Here is a 20,670-nt window from a genome sequence, read left to right as displayed (position 1 = left end):
ATAGGTTTATTCTAAATTTTTCTAGGTAATAACTTTGAAGTTTTGTTCTCCTGAAACGCCCTAACCTAACCCCCTGGCCAGATTTGTATCCCTTGAGCCAGAATTAGGAGATTTTTCTGAAACATGACTGTAATCCCACAGGTCAACTACAAAACTCTAGCTATTCGGGAGTCACAGCTAAGTACTCACTCAGTCTCCTAGGAAAACAGATTCTTTATGGTGACAAGCCGCCTTGAATGCCATCCATCTCCTGCCTCAGACTCCCTCATTCTAGAGCTGAAATCTTGCCTCTTCCCCCATGTGTTTCCTTGGAAGAGCATAAAAGTCAATTCATTCTCCAGATAAAACCCCTTGGACCTAGTTCAAACCTTCATTTTAACATCTGTTGGAGAGCTTTTTAAAAATATTTTTTAATTGGCAAGTAAAAGTTGTATATATTGAGGGTATAAAATATGATGTCTTGAAATATCTATACATTAGCTCAATTGAGCTAATTAGCAAATATATGCATTACCTTACATACTTAACATTTTTTGGGGTGAGAACACTGAAAATCTACTCTTGGCAATTTTCAAGTATATAATACATTGCTATTAACTATAGTCACTATGTTGTACAATAGATCTTTTGAACTTATTCCTCTTATCTGAAATTTTGTATCCATTGACCAACATCTTCCCAGATCCCCACCCCAACCCCTAGTAACCACCATTCTACTCTCTGCTTCTACAAATTTGACTTTTTAAGGCTCTACATATAAGTGAGAATATGTGGTATTTATTTGAGTCTAAATTATTTCACTAAACATAATATTCTCCAGGTTCATTTATGTTGTCATAAATGATATAATTTCCTTCTTTTTGAGGCTGAATAGTATCCCATTGTGTATATACTGTATATTACATTTTCTTTATCCATTCATCCATTCATTCATTGATAGGCATTTATATTGATTCCACATCTTGACTACTGTGAATAATGCTACAGTGGACATAGGAGAGCAGATATCTCTTCAAAACACTGACTTCATTTCCTTTGGCTATATGCCTAGTCACAGGATTGCTAGATCATATGGTAGTTCTATTTTTAATTTTTTGAGGGACCACCATCCAGTTCTCCATAATGGGTGTGCTAATTTACATCCACTGTTGGAGAGCTTTGAAAGACCGTCTGTATGAGTATGGAAAGTCATGTTCTTCTCTAACAAGTTTTCAGATCATCTCCTTTCCAAGCCTGCTGATGGGCAAGTCCCAGAACTCTTAGAACCCAACCAAGTCATATGTCTCCTTCCCACTGAGAGAGGACATGTCCAAAAACTGGGGACACCCACAATGATGCTTTCCCTTCTAACCCCCCTGGCTAAGAAATGGCTTTGCCCAGAAGGTCCACAGGAATCTAGGTGGTGCCTAAACCCAATCAGCCTCCCAAGAAAGACCCTACCAACCTCCCAAGAAAGACTCTCACCATTGGGCATGAGCTCCACCACTAAGGTTGGATAGGCAATGTTGGTACAGCCAACCTTGGTACCGCAATATTTCTCACATTCTGAGGGGACGACACAGGCAATTTTGTCTGGGAAGAGATGGAGAGCCACGTCAGCAAGCAGACATTGGGGAAATATTTCCAAAATTCACCTTCTTTTTTTTTTTTGAGACAGAGTCTCGCTTTGTAGCCCAGGCTGGAGTGCAGTGGAGCGATCTTGGCTCGCTGCAAGCTCTGCCTCCCGGGTTCACGCCATTCTCCTGCCTCAGCCTCCTGAGTAGCTGGGATTACAGGTGCCCGCCACCACGCCTGGCTAATTTTTTGTATTTTTAGTAGAGATAGGGTTTCACTGTCGATCTCCTGACCTCGTGATCCATCCGCCTCAGCCTCCCAAAGTGCTGGGATTACAGGCGTGAGCCACCGTGCCCGGCCAAAATTCACCTTCTTAAAACAAGGTTTCAAACAGGATATTCCTTTCCAAGGCCCTGAAATGGTTCCTCAGGAGTGCAGCTCTCCACAGAACCCTTTGGTGCCTGCCCCACCCTGCTGGCCCTGACACATTGATGAGCTCTGACTAAGGAAGAAAGACAATTTCTAGGCAAAGGAGGAAAGGAATCAAAGAAACATTCAGGGTGGAAGGCAGAGAGCAAGAGATTGAGCAACAATTGAGCAAATATTATTAGGGAGAAGTGACCTGGAGGCATGTCATAACTTTAGAAGATTTGGAAAAAAAAAAAAAAAAAGGAGGAAACAATTGTCAACGTAAGAAACCAGGGAAGACAACTCCAAAAGTTCCCTCAAGTTGCTCACTGTCTAGCAGAGGAACAATAATGCTTGGATATGACCATAACAAATAAAGAAGATGGCCAGGCGTGGTGGCTCATGCCTATAATCCCAGCACTTTGGAAGGCCAAGGCAGGAGGATCACTTGAGGCCAGGAGTTCGAGACCAGCCTGAGCAACATAGCAAAATCCCATCGCTACAAAAAAAAAAATTAAAAATTAAGCAGGCATAGTGGTACATACCTGTAGTCCCAGCTGCTCAGGAGGCTGAAGCAGGAAGGTCACTAGGGCCCAGGAGTTAGAGTTGGAGACTGCAGTGAGCAATGATCACACCACTGCACTCCAGCCTGGGTGACAGAGTGAGACCTGGTCTCAAAAAAAAAAAAAAAAAAAAAGGAGGAAGCAGGAAGCTATAGAGCTTTAGAAGTGACTTGGAGACAGAAAAAGGGAGAGTGGTTTGTGGGTCCAGCAGAAGTTATTACCTGTGTACAGAATGCGGCTGATCATTCCTGGCATCACCATGATGAACATGGGCAGCAGCTTTAGATATCCACACAGGGTGCAGCCGGCCTTCACGTGAGACATATTCTTGGCTGAGAGGCAGCGCTGTACAATGACCTGCCAGAAAAAGCCCAGTAAGGGAGCTGTGCAGACCAGAGACCCTGTGACACCTTTGTACTTCCCAGCTTCGCCATCTTGGGTCATTGACCTGGCACTCCTGTATCACTGGGGAAAGGCAACTCACAAACCACCTGAGCTCTCCCCTCCCTGTCCCAACCCTACAAACCACAGACAGACAGGAGTTCCTGTAGGGCCCTGGGGAAGACTCTGTCCATCCCACACATCCAGCTTGGGTACCTGATCTGTGCACCAGTACCACAAGGCAAGGATGGTCATCCCAAAGATGAGCCCAGGCCATGGGAGGTCTCCCGTGAGGGGATCTCGGAAGATGTGGAAGGAGTCGGCCCTTGGAGTGTAGCATTTTTCCTGAAAGGTGGTGTTGCCATCAGACACTAGGGTTGGAATTGCTTTCATGTACTTTTCCATGAAGGCGTCATAGCCTCCCACTTCATGAAAAGCTGGAAAACATCAGTACAGAAATGAACATTCTGAAACCTTCAACTCTTCATAGCAGCTTCTTTCCATAGATGCCTGAGAAACCGAGAGGACCCAACCCACAGACAGAGCCCTCACTGAGTGGCCTTGGGCAAGTCACCTTCCCATTCTGGGTATCAGCTTTGTCATCCATAGAATGAGATTAGTAGCCCTGCCCAGCCCCCTTGGGGGCTACTATGGGGACCAAAGCAATAACTTGTAAAAGTGCTCCAACTGTAAACCTCTTTATAAAAGGGAAGGGACTTTTATTAATCCAAGAAAGACCTTGGGTTGGGACCACATACAAAGACCCTGTTTTTTCCCTCATCCTCTGCTGTCAGCCATGGCCTTTGGAGCCTTGGACTCAGGCCTAGAGACACACAGACCTAGACACACAGAGTGGCTTTTGGGACCTCGGACCCAGACCTACCACCCCTGGACCCAGCAGTGTGATGAGATGGACAGGGAATGGGTGAGAAATCTGGAACCTGCCACCTCTCAATTGTGTGTCCTTGAATAAGTCATTCCACTGCCTGCATTGCTAACACCCAGGGCCTACTGGGGAGAATGAAATGAAAGTCCTTAGAAAACAGAAGAATGGAGAGCAAAAACAAGTCTTTGTAGGATACACAGTGGGCCTTGAGCACCTAGAAATAAAATGTACTTTCTATCCTCCCATAATAAGTACCCTTACCTCTAGGTTCTCCAGTCTCATCTTTAAAATTTCATAGACAAGTAAAATTGCAAAAAAAAAAAAAAGGAAGGCCAACACTGAAGAGCCAAGTTTTTAATTTTGCCAAATAAGGGCATTAAAAGGAACATCACCCACTATCAACAATTCATAAAAGAAAGGACATTTGACATCAAAACGTAGATGAGATCCAGCCTGAGATTGAAGACGCAACATCTGAATAGATTTAGCTTGATGGATACTTAGCCTTATCATTTTTTGTCCGGTTTCTCTGCAAACAGAACACCATGTTATCACAGGCTCAAAGCACAACCACTAGCCCAGACTGGTGAGAGAGGGCAGCAGAAAATCCAGGACCAGCCCCAGCTTCAGTCTTCCAGGGATGAGGAAGCTGACCCTGTATACCCATAATGACAGCCCATCTGGGCTGGACTCTCCCTTTGGAAGGGCAGAGCACGCCTCAGCTCACTGCCTAGGCTGGCAACAGGTAGAGAGGCTTGACTTGCCTTTCTCTTCCTGAGGCCCTCTACCTCTGCTCCCACCTCCTCAGCCTGCCCTGGCCCCACTTACCAAACCCAGTCAGGATTAAAGACCCCACCAGCATGATCACCGTCTGCAAGGTGTCCGTGTAAATCACCGCTGCCAGGCCCCCTAAGCAGGCAAGAAGACAACACATCTGACCTCATGTGGAGGGTGACCTGTCTACTTGCTTCCTTCCCCACTCTCCACCCTCTACTTCCTGCTGGCCTTCTGAGAAAATCCCCACAGTTGTCCACCTGCTTCTCCTTCCTTCCCTCCCTTGTCCTGTTACAGTATTCTGCTATTCAGCATGTTCCCACAGCTACACCTGTCATAGAAGTGGTGAATGTTTCTCCCTACTTGAGGGGAGTCTGGTGTGACCCTTTTGAGCCAGAAGATGGCTCAAAGGAGATGGCTCCTCTGTGGTAAGAAGAAGCGTCTTCCACACTCAAGGCAGGAAGGAGCAAACAGCTGGCTGTGGAGATGGTGGGACATCACCAAATTGGCACATTTCAGAGGGCCGCTTCTATGTCTACCTTTTTCTTAGTCCCCAAAGCTGTGGGGCTCCAGTCAAGCAGCAAGTTCTAAAGCTGATCCCTCCCACCCCAACCAAGGAGGCAGAGTGACCCCTCTGCAAAGGAGCCCCAATTGTTATTCATGCACCAGCTTCTTGGGTGGCCACTTGAGTCTTCTTCTAAAACCTCTGTGTGGAAGTCACTTCCTTTCTCTCTCCTTACAGGGGCTCCCAGTCCCTGACACATCAAATCCAAGGCCTCTGCCTGGCTTTCCAAACCCCAGTATACTGTGTTCAAAACACACAGTATACTGTGACCTCATTTGAACTATCAAGCTGTATGGTCCCCACAAATCCCCACGATTCTTCATGGCCACCCTCCTCCAGCCAGGAGCATCTGCGTGCCTACCCTGCCTCCACTCTCTTGTGCTCACTTATTTCTGCACCTGCCACTGCTCTGATTCTCCCATCTTAGCTAAGTCATCTCCACAACCCACAGGGCCCAGCTCTGCATGCACTCCTGTGAGAAGCTTCCCTGACTATCCCAGCCAACACCACAGCTTTCCGAAACCACTCGTATAACTTGGAGGGTCTATGAGTTGGGACTAAGCAAATACCTCACTCCCAAACTCTTACCTGAGTGTATCTCTCCTCCTCAAGAAGAGAAACCTCCTCTCCTACTTCTCTTTATCCTTCACTAGTGCCTGATCCTGAGCTGGGCTTGAGGTGCTGGTTTATTTGAATGGACTCACCTGTAATTGTGTAAAGGGCAGTGATTGCCAATAAGAGAAAGATGGCTAAATACAGATTCAGGCCTAAGGCCAGATTGATGAATATGGCCCCTGAGAAGATGTCTGCCTGGAAGGAGAGGAGAGGCGGAGTTAGGAGGGAGAGAGGTCAGCTGCCTACAGGGCCTATGGTCTCTCTACTCCTGATTTTCCAAGCAAGCTTTATTCAAGATGATAATAGGTATTCCATGAGAAAAAGAATTCCATGGTCAAAAAGGTCTATAAAATGCTAAACAGAGTTAAGGCGGTTTCTCTGACACACAACTTTTCTGAGCCTTTAATATATACCATGTACAGTCATCCCCAGGGAGGGAACGTGGTACATGACATTCACAAACTCATTGAACTATCAAACTCTTTTTGCCAAGGAACAGCTATTAACACTTAGAGGTTCCTTGCAAGTCACCTGTAGACTGTTGCTCTGAGCTATTGTCCATCTTTTGCACCTCAGTGTACACAGGTTTATCAGAGCTCATTCCCAAAAGCAAGTCTGAGTGCTGGAGAGTCCATAAGTGAGAAACTCTACCCCCACCCAGGAGCGGGGAGAAACTTAGCAAGTTTGTAATTTTAACTTCCCAACCCGGATGCAGTCCATCTTGACTCAGACACAACCAGAACGTCACCAAGCACCTCTTACATAGCAGGCTTGGTACTTGCTGGTTTTATTTAGATTATTTCATGTAATTTCTGGGAGAATTGCTCCCTCCTCACTCCTGAATTCTCGATGCAGTTCTTCCACCTTCACCCTTTCTCCTTCCTGTCTCTTTCGGCCTTCTCCTAATGAACCTTCTACCTGGCTGGATGGTGCAGTTGCTCATATAAACCAGCAGAGAGCACCAGGGTCACCCCAAATACACGTTCATGTCATCTCCAAAACAATACCAGGGAGGGTAGTATTAAGGGATGATCATGGTGAGTCTTTTTTATTTATTTTTCTTGACGGAGTCTCACTCGGTCGCTCGGGCTAGAGTGCAGTGGCGTGATCTCAACTCACTGCAACCTCTGCCTCCCGGGTTCAAGCGATTCTCCTGCCTCAGCCTCCTGAGTAGCTGGGATCACACACCCAGCTAATTTTTGTATTTTTAGTAGAGACAGGGTTTCACCATGTTGGTCAGGCTGGTCTCGAACTCCTGACCTCGTGATCTGCCTGCCTTGGACCCCCAAAGTGCTGGGATTACAGGCATGAGCCACCGCACCCAGCTGAGTCTTTTGTTTTCAAATCTCCAGGTGTGGAAGAAACTGGACTTCCCCTAGATGGAATGAATGCACAAACTGTTTCACTGCACAAACCCTAACATTTCATGGCATGCAGACGGCGCCCAGATGGAGCCTTGGGGATGGGCCAGCAGGGTTGGACTCTTACTTCTCACATCTCCTCTTACATCTTGCATCTCCTCTCTAGTCCCGTTTCCCAGTCCCCATCCCATTGCTGCTCCTGAGGGCTCTCCAGTGTTTAAGTTTCCCACCACACCTGCCTGTCCCTCCTATGAGAATCTCCTATTCCCTCCCTCCATTAATTAGCAAAGAGCACACCTAATACCAACTCCATGCTTCTGAGCTAACACGTGGGCCCTGGAAGGTGATTCGACCCCCTTCCCCAAGGTGGGCCTTTTGAGGACCTGATGCCTTAGTTCCCCTCTGCCCAGACCTCCCCTGAAGATTCTCTCACCCAGGGGACCCAAGTCACCACCTTTCCTGGTGAAGGAGGGGAGGCAGAGCCAGGAGGTGGGAGGAGAGATGGTGAGTTAGAAAGAAACTCCTCTCTCCCTGGAGCTAGCAGTCAGAAGAACCAGCATTTTAGCCCCAGTGCCGCCACTCTAGGCCTGCAAACCTTTGGGCAAAACATTTCCCCTCTCTAATTCTCAGTGTCCTCGTGTTTATGCAGGAAGTCCTGGCTCCAGGGGCTTGTGATTCTCAGTGGTTGGAAGTGGGAAAGGTCTGCAGTGAGGAAAGCATTCTTCTCCCAGGTCCTGGACCGCTTCCATTCTGCCTTGCCCTCTGCAGTAGCCCAAGAGGAGGAAGGGGCCCCTGCTGTGCATAAGTCTTGCCAAAAGTGAAATGGCCACTTCTTCCTGACTCTGCACACTGGGCCACTTGAAATTGTAATGAATATTTATAATGCTGGTCCCTCTCCTCTCATGCCTCTACACAGTCACATAAAGTTACTTAAATTCAAGGGGCCCCATTCACTGATTGCAGTGAAATTCTGTTAAATGAACACACGTTTCATTTGGTGGATTAGCTAATAAGTGTAAATAAGCTAGGAAAAGATTACAAAGCTGATACTGCCTTTAAACTGCCCTTGGTTGATTTTCCAGAGTAGTTAATTTTTAATGCTTTATGAAAACACGCCATAGTAGACTGTGATACCCTCATTAATATGTGCCTTGCTGTCATTAGTCACAAAGAAGTAACACATAAGTTATAAGATAATGCTATAAATGACCTCTATAAAGACTTCTGAAAAGTGTTAGGCTAATAGAAATCTTGTTTTTATGATATTCTATTTCCTTCTAACAGTACAGATAAAGGATTCTAAGGAAACCTCCCTGGTGAATTGAAGAAACCTAGGACAAATTCTTCCTCACATGAGTCATTCTCACTTCACAGATGAATTCTGCCCTTGGCATGCCAAAGGCCAGGCTGGGAATACCTTAGCTAAGCTTATGTAGGTGACTCCAGCTGAGCAAGGCCACTCTAGTCTGGGTGCTCTGACATTAGTCTTTGGTCCTTCCTAGCTGCCAAACAAACTCACTAGGGTTTTTTGTTTGTTTTGTTTTTCTTTTCTTCATGTTCAGAGAGTTTTACAGTTTGCCAAGGACATTTAGGCACATGCATTATTTTGATCCTCAAAACAACATTGAAAAGCAAGGTCTTTCTGGAATATTTTCTACAGAAAGCGAGGTCTTTTTTTGGAGACAGAGTCTTGCTCTGTCGCCAAGCTGGAGTGCAGTGGCACAATCTTGGCTCACTGCAACCTCCATCTCCCAGGTTCAAGTGATTCCCCTGCCTCAGCCTCCCGAGTAGCTGGGACTACAGGTGTGTGCCACCATGCCTGGCTAATTTTTTTCGTATTTTAGTAGAGACAGGGTTTCAACCTGTTGGCCAGAATGGTCTCAATCTCCTGATCTTGTGATCCACCCACCTCAGCCTCCCAAACTGCTGGGATTACAGGCCTGAGCCACCATGCTCAGCCAGCAAGGTCTTTTTTAACAACAAAGAAAAAATTTTTAATTTACTTTTAAAATAAAATCTCAAATAAAATAATGTATGTGTGGGAGGTTAAAATAAACACCACAGGCCAGGCACAGTGGCTTATGCCTGTAATCCCAGAACTTTGGGAGGCTGAGGCAAGCAGATCACTTGAGGTCAGGAGTTTGAGACACCAGCCTGGCCAACATGGTAAAACCCCATCTCTGCTAAAAATACAAAAATTAGCCAGGTGTGGTGGCGCATGCCTGTAATCTCAGCTAATTGGGAGGCCAAGGCAGGAGAACTGCTTGAACCTGGGAGGCAGAGGTTGCAGTGAGCCAAGATCATGCCACTGCACTCCAGCCTGGGTGGCAGAGTTTTGCTCAAAAAAAATAAATAAAAATTAAATAAATAAATAAAAAATCACGGAAGTTACACACTGAAAAGTAAAAGTAGCCCCAAAGTGACCACTGTCAAGAGATTTTTGTCCACCAGAGTATTTTTAAGTGGCTTTCTAAAAATTATATGTCAACAGTTATGTTCTGCAGCCCCTAAAAATAATAATTATGAAAATTGAAACTGGAACAACATTTACAATTTGATGGTAGGGCTGGGGAGAAGACAACAAAATGGTGCGCATATTCTGACTGCAACTTTGTGAAAGAATACACACAATTTGAGCAAGGCCAAAATATGAAAATACTGGTATTGGAGATAACAGTGTGCATCTCCCACCCCAAGATTTTTAAATGCCAATGTTATATTTTTTCCTACAGTTTCAAAAGTGCAGGAAGCAGAAATTTTAAATCAGAATATATTCTTTATGGCTATATGAGTACCCATATATATGTAGTAAAAATATAAAAACATAGACTAGAAGAATCCACACCAAGTTCAAGACAGCATTCACCTTTTAGGAAAGAGGAAAATGAGACCAAGAAAACGGTATAAATAGGTCTTCGGCTATATCTGTAATGTTTTATTTCTTTTCTACAAATAATAAATTGTTAAGATCTATAAAATCTGAGTGGTGGATATAAGGGTGTTTGCTATATTCTTTCTGCATTCCTGTATATTTGAAGTATTTCATTAAATTTTTTATTTATAAAAATAGGGGACTGTATAGGGAACACAGCACCAGCTTTGATATAAAATAACTGTCCTGTAATCCCATGAGACCATTTGTTTCACAGCTTATCCCAGATTGCTCTTTCCCTAAACTAATGTTAGCCCTTAAAAGAGAGTAGGGGGAAGGATGGAGGGAGGGAAAGGAAAGGGAAGGGAAAAAGGAAAGAGCGAAAGGAAGGAAGAAGGGGAAAGGAAGGGAAAGGAAGAGAGTGAAGAAAGGGGGAGAGAGGAAGGGAGGGAAGGAAGGAAAGAAAGGGAAGGTAACGGAGAGAGAGAAAGAAAGAGAAGGAGGGAGTGAAGGAAGAAAGGAGGGAGGGAGGGAAGGAAGGAAGGAAGGAAAGAAGGAAGGAAGGAAGGAAGGAAGGAAGCAAGGAAGGAAGGAAAGAAGGAAGGAAGGAAGGAAGGAAAGAGGGAAGGAAGGAAGGAAGGAAAGAGGGAAATGGGGAGGCGGAAGGGAAAGAAGAAAATTTCTCCAGTGCTGCTAAGCAAAACCAACTTGAAGTGAAATAAAAAATTATGGTCCTCTAGATCAAGAATTGGCAAACTTTTTCTGTAAAGGGCCCGGAAGTAAATGTTTTATGCTTTGCATTTACTGTCTCTGTCACACTCTGCCATTAAAGCATAAAAGCAGCCACAGACAACACAAACAATGGGCTTGGCTGGGCTCCAGTAAAACTTTACTTACAAAAATAGATCATGTGCTGGATTTAGCCTAGGGGTGTAGTTCCTGTCACTTTGAAAATTTGGCTGAACAATGTCCATGGGACTCATGGGGAATAAAAATACAGAACCCAGTTGGAACGCATCTGCAAGTGACTGAGTCTGATTGGGAGCTTTGGGGATGTTGCTTCGCCTTGGCTCTGATGTTTTGAGATCCAGTGATTTTATATGTGTGTGTTTGCTGTCCATTCTGGTCCTAACCAAGATGTATTTGAGCATTTGATAAATCCTGCCAAGCCTCGTGGTTTCAGATGGTGAAGAACCATTACTCAAATTTCTCTTTCCACTTGTGAAAGTGAGTGGCCCTGGGAATGAGCATTCAAATCTTAAGCAAAAGCCAAAGCTCTTCTTTTCACCCAAGGATCCAAAATGGACAGCAAAATTGCTGTAAACATTTATTGTAGCTGTGATCTGTGATAACAGCCCTAGGAAACACAAATGGGGACATGAACATTCAGTCATCACACGTAAGTCATAAAATCTGAGGCTTTATCTCCAGGGATTGTGCACATTTGCATAAGATGCACATGCCGGGAAATTTTACAGAATGGAATGCTTCTCAGAGCTTGATAAGGCAGGTGCTCGAGGGAGCCAATAAAATTCAGGAGCTCATGGAAGGACAATCAGTTCTGAGTCTCGGAGCCCAAAAATACGTGACCAAAAGATGGTAGCCATAGCCAAGGCTCCACATCACAGCTGCCCAATGGCCTGGGCCACATCTGGGCTCTGCACCTACAATGCCCTGTACTTTCTCCTCTCTCCCATTAATTACAACCCCACTGGATCCCTACATTCTCCCCAAGCCTTCGTGGCAGGTCCCTGGTTGTTCACTCTCTGGACAGGAATCTCACACCATCCCTCCTCTCGTCTCACCCATCACAAACCATCTGTGCCCTTCCACACACACATACAATTGGTGAATCTTGGTTTGTGTGGAATATAAATGCCTTATCACCATATTTTGTTAATGAACAGTTATTTTCTTTTGTCCATGAGCCCTGCATTCCTGTGTGTCTTGAAGTGAGCTTCTAGCAGGTACAGTTGATATCGGTGTAATTCTTTTTAAAATTTCATGCTCTGTGACTCATGTTGAACCTAAAACCAACCGAATTTATGAAGACAAAGCCTTGCCTGTCTGCATCCCTCTCTACCCTACCCCCTGCCTAGATGTCCCTCCTTCAGATCCTTCATATACCCAGTGTGCAGCTGATGTTCTCTCCTCACAGTCCTCTCAAATCCTACTCTTGGCAACTTGTTTATATTGTGAGGTTCATTTAACTGGCTCTCTTCATTTTTCCCAGGGTCTTGAATTCTAACCTACTCTGTACTGGAAGAATGAAAGACTTAGACGGTAGGGGGCATATAATGTCAAAAGGTTTAGATTCAGTGTGAGGAAATCTGCTTCTCATCCCAGTTCTGCTCCTGTTTAACCCCTCATAGTCCCTTCCCCTGTCTGGACCTCAGTTTCTCCATCTGTAAAATGAAAGCGCAGGACATAAGACCACATGATCTATCCCATCCCCTCATTCTATGCCTTCATCCCATCCAAGCACAGGGCAGAACACTGAGAACAGACTTTGGCACTGGAGAGACCCTGCTCCAGTCCTGGCTTTGCCACATACTAGCTGTGTAATTTGGGGGAAATTACCTAACTTCTCTGAGACTCAGTTTTCTCTCCCATAAAATGGAAAATAAAATTAAAATCCCAGCCAGATGTGGTGGCTCACACCTGTAATCCCAGCACTTTGGGAGTTAAGGCAAGAGGATCACTTGAGGTGAGGAGTTCAAGACCAGCCTGGGTAACATAGTGAGACCCTATCTCTAAAAAAAAAAAAAAAAAAAGTAAAAAATAGCTGGGCATGGTGGCACATGGATGTAGTCTCAGCTACTCAGGAGGCTGAGGCAGGATGATCACTTGAGCCCACGAGTTTAAGGTTGCATTGACCCATGATCATGCCACTACACTCCAGCCTGGGCAACAGAGCAATACCCTATCTCAGTAAACAAACAAACAAATAATAGAAATCCCTACCCATGCTGTACTCTTCTGAGAACTGAAGAGGGTGTAAGTAAAACCCCTATTGGAGACTACATGAAGAGACCGGCACTAAATAGAGGGCAGCTATCAAACTTCTTATGTATTTGTCAAGGGATCCCTGGTCTTGGGCAATGGATGGAGTAAGTATAATGTTGGTCATGGCCTCCACTAATATCATTATTCAGCCTCCTTCACTTTCTCCTCCTGTCCTTCAGGGTTAGTGTTTAATTATAAGATAAAAAGCCTGGGCTTTTCAGTCTTATTTGATTAGAGACCAGTGTGCAGAGTCTGGACTGGGAAATGCTGGGAAGGCTGGAGAAACAAGGCTTCAGCTTCCTGAGGGAGGGCAGTGCATCTGTCCAAGAAGAGAAAAGGGAATGTGAGCAGGAGGGTGAGGAGGGTAAGGAGCCTTAAAAATCACACAGAGAGGGAGCAGCACACATCACATACAATTCAAAAGCCAAATTTAGAAAAAGCGGGCTCCTGGGGGATGGGCTCCATCTGGATCTGAGCTGAAAGAGGCTATCCCTCGGCTCCCTGGGGGCTCCCAAGTCCAAGAAGGTTTAATCAGTAACTTGAAAAATAGGTGAGGTGATAGAGAAGGCAGGGAGAGAGGTTGGGCACCTAATTTATTTATATGACCATCCCTGCCACCCCTGCACCAGCTCTGAGGACAAAGAGTGCTCTTACCATGGCAACTGCAGTCCACAGACTTTCACCTGCTTGAACTGTGGACTTGGAGGACACTTGCCTGGGAGAAGGGGAGGCCCAGCATCCTCCTCTACGTGCACAGTAGACAGGTACCACCCTCCTGCTCATTGCAGTGTGACCTCCTCACCCTCCAGCTCACATTCCCTTTTCTCTTCTTAGACAGACACACTGCCCTTTCTCAGGAAGCCAAAGCCCGATTTCTCTAGCCCTCCCAGCATTTCCCAGTCCAGGCTCTGCACACTGGTCTCTAATCAAATAAAATGGGAAAGCCCAGGCTTTTCATCTTATAACTAAAAACCAACCTGGGGGCTGGGCGCAGTGGCTTACACCTGTAATCCCAGCACTTTGGGAGGCCGAAGTGGGTGGATAATCTGAGGTCAGGAGTTCGAGACCAGCCTGGCCAACATGGTGAAACCCCCCCATCTCTACTGAAAACATACAAAAATTAGCTGGGCATGGTGGCACGTGCCTGTAATCCCAGCTACTCAGGAGGCTGAGGCAGGAGAATCACTTGAACCTGGGAGGTGGAGGTTGCAGTGAGCCAAGATCGTGCCACAGCACTCCAGCCTGGGCAACGAGAGTGAAACTACATCTAAAAAAACAAAACAAACAAACAAAAACACCAACCCTGAAGCAGAGGAGGAGAAAGTAAAGGAGGCTGAATCATGACATTAGTGGAGAAAGCACAAAGGCATGGGTCAAGGGCAGAAGCAGTGTGAGTCAGGAAGCTACACAAGGAGGCAGCACTGTTCCTAGGTGTTGGCCCCAACTCCAAGACAAAACCTTAACAGCATTATCAGCAAGAGCATGTTTTCACCAAGTTCAGTAAAAACTTACGTGCAAGACCATTCAGTGGGAAAACAATCATTTCTTCAAAACATGGTGCTGAGAGAACTGGATATCCACATGTGAAAGAATGAAGTTGGGCATGGTGGCACATGGCCATACCATATACATAAATTAACTCACAATGGATCAAAGCCCTAAATATAAGCACTAAAATTATGAAACTCTAAGGAGAAAACAAGGGGGTACATTTTCATGACCTTGGATTTGGCAATGGATTCTTAGAAATGACACCAAAAGCATAAGCAACAAGAGATAAGTCGATAAATTGAACTTCACCAAGATTTCAAAACTTTGTGCATCAGAGGACATTATCAAGAAAGTGAAAAAACAACCTACAGGATGGGGAAAAACATTTTGCAAGTCATATATCTGATAAGGGTCTAGCATCCAGAATATCTAAAGAATTTTTACAACTGAACAACAAATAGACATATAACCCAATAAAAAATTGTTTATTCATGTAGGCCAGGACAGAAAGGTAATAATGTAAAAGGGAAAAATAACTGTAGTAGGCTGAAGACCTACACATGTATATTTCCTTTAAAGAAAGAACCAAATGCAATGTCATCTAGACTTTGTTCAGATCCTGATTCAAACAAACTAACTGTAAGAAAACATTTTTGAGACTATTAGGAAAATCTTGATATGGGCCAGGTATTAAACTACCTAAATTAAGAAATTACTGTAAATTTTGTTAAATATGATAATAGCACAATGGTTATATTTTTTAAAAGTCAAAGGTACATTCTGAAGAATTTACAGTGAAATCACATGGGATCTGAGATTTGATTTAAAATACTGCTGAGCATTATTCACAGTAGTAAAGATATGAAATCAACCTAAATGCCCATCAGTGGTGGACTGAATAAAGAAAATGTGGCACATATACACCGTAATACTATGCAGCCATAAAAAAGAATGAGATTACATCCTTTGCAGCAACATGGATGGAGCTGGAAGCCATTATACTAATTGAATTAATGCAGGAACAGAAAACCAAGTACTGCGTGTTTTCTCACTTATAAGTGAGACCTAAACACTGAGTACACATGGACACAAAGAAGGGAACAATAGACACTGGGGCGTACTTGAGGGTGGAGGATGGGAGAAGGCTGAGGAACAAAAACTATCGGTATTATACTTATTACCTGGGTGACAAAATAATCTGTACACCAAACTCCCATGACATGCGATTTAACCATATAACCTGTACATGTACCCTGATCCTAAAATAAACGTTGGAAAAAATAAAATAAAATAAAATAAAATACTGCTGGGAAAAAAATTGGAAGAGGATAGATGAACCAAAAATGGCAAAACGTTGATAATTATTAAAGCTAAGTGATCAGTGTTAGGTCCGTGAGTGCTTGTTATCCTATTCTATCTTTGCTTACGTATGTTTGAAATTTTCCATAATAAAAAAATTGCAAATGTTATTTAATGTTGCTGTTGTCTCAACTTTAAGTAATCAGGAAAATAGAAACACTAGCAACTGTATTTTCAGAACCCTACCTAGCTAAAGTAGATGGCTCAATTCAGATCCAACCCAACTCACATCTCACCCAGGGCAGATCTTTTGCAAGATACTGAGATTGGACCAATTTCGCCTTTGGTGCTGGATAGGGGAGAACAACAAGAGAGACAAAAAGTGATCATAGGCAATGAGACAACCCTTTTGATAGAGCGGTGAGCACTTTGCAACTGCTGGCTAAGGGGAAAAGCTGGAGCTACTCCCTATGTGATCTCAAAAAACACCACCTCTCTCTCTCCGCCCTACTGCAACCCAGAAAGCTTCTTGCAGAGAGTGCTGAAGGTTCTCAATTAACCATGTTCATTATCATTATATCTTCATTCATTTATTTATTTAGCGACAGGATCTCACTGTGTCACCCAGGCTGGAGTGCAGTGGTGCGATCATAGCTCACAACCTTGAATTCCTGGGATCAAGTGATCCTCCCGCCTCAGCCTCCTGAGTAACTGTGAAAACAGGTGCACACCACCATACCTGGCTAATATTTTTTATTTTTTGTAGATACAGGGTCTCGCCATGTTGCCCAGGCTGATCTTAAACTCCTGGTCTCACGCAATCCTCATGCCTCAGCCTCCCAAAGTGCTGGGATTACAGGCGTGAGCCACTGCACCCGGCCTCATTATCATTATATCTTACATTTCAAGAACACTTTGTGTTTTCAAATAAATTCACTGGATGCTCACCAACACCCAGTGATCTAGGCAAGGCAGGAATTATTATCCGCATCTTACTCATAAAGAAGCTAAGCTCTAAAGAGCTTTTATGACATTTATCCCAGGTCACCAGCTAGTGGGCAGGGGAACAGACTAGGAGCCAGCTCCTTCAATTATTCTCCAAGGTAGTTTTCTTACCAAAGTCCTATTTTCTTTCTCTTATTCCTTATCATTTACATTTTCTTTTCTTTTCATTTTATACCATCGCTTTAACCTTTATCAGACTGACAGTCACCTTGGGGACAGAAAAAAATGCGCACTAAAATCTATAAGCAAACTTTTCTCTTCCTACCATCTTTTGGGCTGTCAGAAAGATATCTCAGAAGTTTAGTGGTTGCCTGATTTTTTTGTGTTTTTTTGTTGTTGCTTTGTTTTATTTCACAATCAAGAGGAATTGACCTGAACACTTTCAAGGAAGAAAAAGTGAAGTAAAGAAGGAACACAAGGCCGGGCGCAGTGGCTCATGCCTATAATTCCAACACTTTAGGTGGCTGAGGCAGAAGAATTGCTTGAGTCCAGGAGTTTGAGACCAGCCTGGGCAACATAGCGAGGCCCTGTCTCTACAAAAGAATTTTTTAATTATCTGGGCATGGTGGAACACACCTGTAGCCCCAGCTACACAAGAGGCTGAGGTGGAAGGATCGCTTGAGCCCAGGAGGTAGAGGCTGCACTGAACTATGATCTTGCCACGCGCGCCAGTCTGGCAGTCTGGGTAATACAGCAAGACCCTATCTCACAAAAAGGAAGACAAAGAAAGTAGAAGGAAGAAGGAAGAAGAAGAAGGAAGAAGAAGGAAGGAGGGAGGGAGGGAGGGAGTGGAAGAAACACAATGTTTGCTCCAGTAGGTCAGCCAAGAGCTCTGCCCAGCTTTCAAAGGTACCCGAGTGGCCCTCCAATCCTTGAGAAATCTCAGCTCTGCAAGGTGGACCCACAGCTCCAGGTTGGCACGGACAGCAGGCTAAATGGTATAGGGGCAGCCCCAGTGGTTGGGTTCAGAGAGAGTAAAAATCCCCCAGAGAATTAGCAATTAAAGGCCCACAGAGCTGATTCCGAGAAAAAGCAGGAGCCTTGTGCAGGGAAAAGGACAGTGAATTGAGAATCGGAGACCTGGATTCTACTCCTGATTCAGGAGAAGTTCGTTCAAACTCCAGGGTTTTCACTTCTCTGTCCAGAAAAGACAGAATCTCAGCAGTGCCTTCCAGAGTTGGCACTGGCTGCTTGTGTTTAAGTGCGTGAGAAATGTAACATAGAGTCAGATTTTACCCTGGCAGGGCACAAAGGCCCATGCCTGTCTCTAAAGTTGGGGCCAACCCCTAGATATCCCTAACTCCTCCCTTTTTTAAATTGACAAATAAAAATTGTATATATTTATCATGTACTACATGATATTTTAAACTATATATTATGGGATGGCTCAGTTGAGCTAATTAACATATACATTACCTCAAACAAATACTTCCCTTTTTTGTGGTGAAAACACTTAAAAATCTTTTTTTTTTTAAGAGGCAGGGTCTCACTACATTGCCCAGGGTGGCCTCAAACCCCTGGGGCTCCCATCTCAGCCTCCTGAGTTGCTGGGATTACAGGCACACACTAGTAAGCCTAGCTAAAATCTTTCTCTGATTTTCAAAACACATTGTTATTAGCTGTAGTCACCATGTTGTACAATAGATCTCTTGAACTTACTCCTCCTATCTAACTGAAATTTTGTATCCTTTGACCAACATCTCCCCAACTCCTCACCCCCTCACCCCCAGACCCTGGTAACCACCATTCTACTCTCCACTTCTGAGTTAATTTTTTTAGATTCCACACACAAGTGAGATCATGCTGTATTTGTCTTTCTGTGCCTGACCTATTTCACTTAACATAATGTTCTTCAGGTTCATCCGTGTTATGAACATGGACAGTATGTTCACAACAAATGACAGCATTTCCTTCTTTTTTAAGGCTGAGTGGTATTCCATTGTGTATATATACCATGTATTCTTTATCCATTCATCCATTAATGGAAGTTACGTTGATTCTATATCTTGGCTATTGTGAATAGTGCTGCAATGAACATGGGAGTGCAGATACCTCTTCTATATATCAATTTCAATTCTTTTGCATATATACCCAGTAGTGAGATTGCTGGGTCATAGGGAGTTCCATCCCTAACTCCCTTTTAATCTTCTATTAAGAACTGCTTTCCCTGAACCTTCACAAACCTGTTTGTGTTTTCAACCTGCACCACAGTGGAGGACAGATTTCCATTGAATTCCAATGGCTCCTCGATGCAGAAATAGGACTTTACTCCAAGGAGCAAGAAGGCTTAAGGGGCCAAGTTAATAGAAATGTATATAGCCGCCTCTTGGTGGGCAGCATGTGATGAGGAAAGAGAGTGGCAGCCTCTGAGACAGCCCAGCTCCCCAGGGCAGTGGACTCACCGAGATCTTGGTGAAAATGTAGAGCAGCAGGGACAGAAGGGAAAGGTAGACCTGGATCCGCTGGCCTCCAAACCGCTTCCGCAGGTACTCTGGCATCGTCACCACCTGCGTGGGGTGCGAGGGAGGTCACTGCCAGCCACAGTGACCAGAGGGCCCAGAGCAGACAGAACAGTGACACCATCCTGATATCAGAGCCACAGAAGTGTGGTCAAGGATTCATAACCTTTGCTGGCCAGAGAAGTCTGTGAGGTGGCCAGATGGCCCCTGACCTCCAGCCATTTGCTCATTTTAATCCCATATGCCCTACCACTGTAGGAGTAGCTAGGTGTTATCCCAGCCCAATAAACCTGTCACTGGGCATCACTAAGAAGCCAGACCCTTGCCCTGGAGGAGGAGGAGGAATATATACATATAATGCCATTGCAGACAGTTGGGAATTTCATAACCTGGGAGTGAAAGCCAATCCACAGATTTTTCTGCCATTTATCCCATAATGTCTCCTCTGCCCTCTAGGAAGACCAAGCTGACAGATACATTTGCCAGCAGCAAATGAAATAACAGAGCAGATACTTACCCCAGCCTTAATATAGATGGGGACAAACAGCCAGCCCAGCACAACCACCAAAACCAGGGCCTGAAATGAACACAAAAGGTGGACACAAATTAGGAGGAACCTTAGTCCATCCCTGCCACCTGAAGGGTCCCTCAGCTGCTGCAGAAAAATTACCCAGCATGTTCTCCCCTAAAAAGCCATTAGAGACTGGAGGAGGCCTTGGCTGCCTAACTGGCCCATGGAAATAGCAGCTAGAAAACAGCAGAGAGGAGCCCAGGAGGCAGCTCATCAACATCACAGCACTGGGCCACAGCTAGAGCACTGGGTTCTCCTTCACCTCTTCCCTGGTTTACACAGAGTAAAATGCCACTTAGACAGCTTTAATAATAACAATAATAGTAATAATAAATAATTACATTTCTTATTACTACTACCATTATTATTAGAGGCCAGGAGTTCAAGACCAGCCTGGGCAACATAGTGAGGCCCTGCTTCTACAAAAAATTAAAAAATTCACCAAACATGGTGGCACATGCCTGTAGTCCCAGCTACTTGGGAGAGTGAGGTGGGAACATCGCTTGAGCCCAGGAGTTTGAGGCTGCAGTAGGCTATGATTGCACCACTGCACTCCAGCCTGAGCAATGGAGCAAGACCCTGTCTCTAAAGATAAAATAATAAAAAAATAATAATAATAATGGAAATCTGGTGGTAAGCATTTCCAAACCTCAAACATGGCCAGAAGGGCCTTGGCTTTTTAACATGAAGGGAAAACAGAAAAACCACTAGTCATACCAGTGGTTTTCTCATGCTACTCTGGTGGAAGGGGAGCAGGGCCCTGAGGCTCCTGAAGTCATGCCTCTCCTCTGTCTGCACCCTGGGGTGACCCTGAAGGGTTCCCTAACACCTTCAGCTCCTCTGAGCATAGATTGAACTGG

At 44.6% G+C, this 20,670-nt stretch overlaps 1 protein-coding gene across 1 annotated transcript in view; it reads right to left on the bottom strand.

Moving 5' to 3' along the window:
• Window positions 1-1,464: 1,464 nt before the first annotated feature.
• Window positions 1,465-20,670, bottom strand: part of LOC116464161 (sodium/glucose cotransporter 1-like) — a gene marked incomplete at both ends in the record, with an annotated part of 36,847 nt that continues 17,641 nt past the window's right edge. The window contains 7 exons of the mRNA XM_058434997.1: window positions 1,465-1,572; window positions 2,747-2,882; window positions 3,123-3,343; window positions 4,621-4,701; window positions 5,836-5,941; window positions 19,183-19,287; window positions 19,757-19,816. Of these exons, the coding sequence (XP_058290980.1) occupies window positions 1,465-1,572; window positions 2,747-2,882; window positions 3,123-3,343; window positions 4,621-4,701; window positions 5,836-5,941; window positions 19,183-19,287; window positions 19,757-19,816 (817 nt within the window). The remainder of the gene's footprint in view (window positions 1,573-2,746; window positions 2,883-3,122; window positions 3,344-4,620; window positions 4,702-5,835; window positions 5,942-19,182; window positions 19,288-19,756; window positions 19,817-20,670) is intronic.

The sequence above is a fragment of the Hylobates moloch genome, unplaced genomic scaffold (assembly GCF_009828535.3).
Source record: "Hylobates moloch isolate HMO894 unplaced genomic scaffold, HMol_V3 SCAFFOLD_239, whole genome shotgun sequence".
NCBI classification, from domain to species: domain Eukaryota; kingdom Metazoa; phylum Chordata; class Mammalia; order Primates; family Hylobatidae; genus Hylobates; species Hylobates moloch.
Note: the sequence above shows the minus strand (reverse complement) of the source record. Positions and strands in the feature narration are given on the sequence as shown.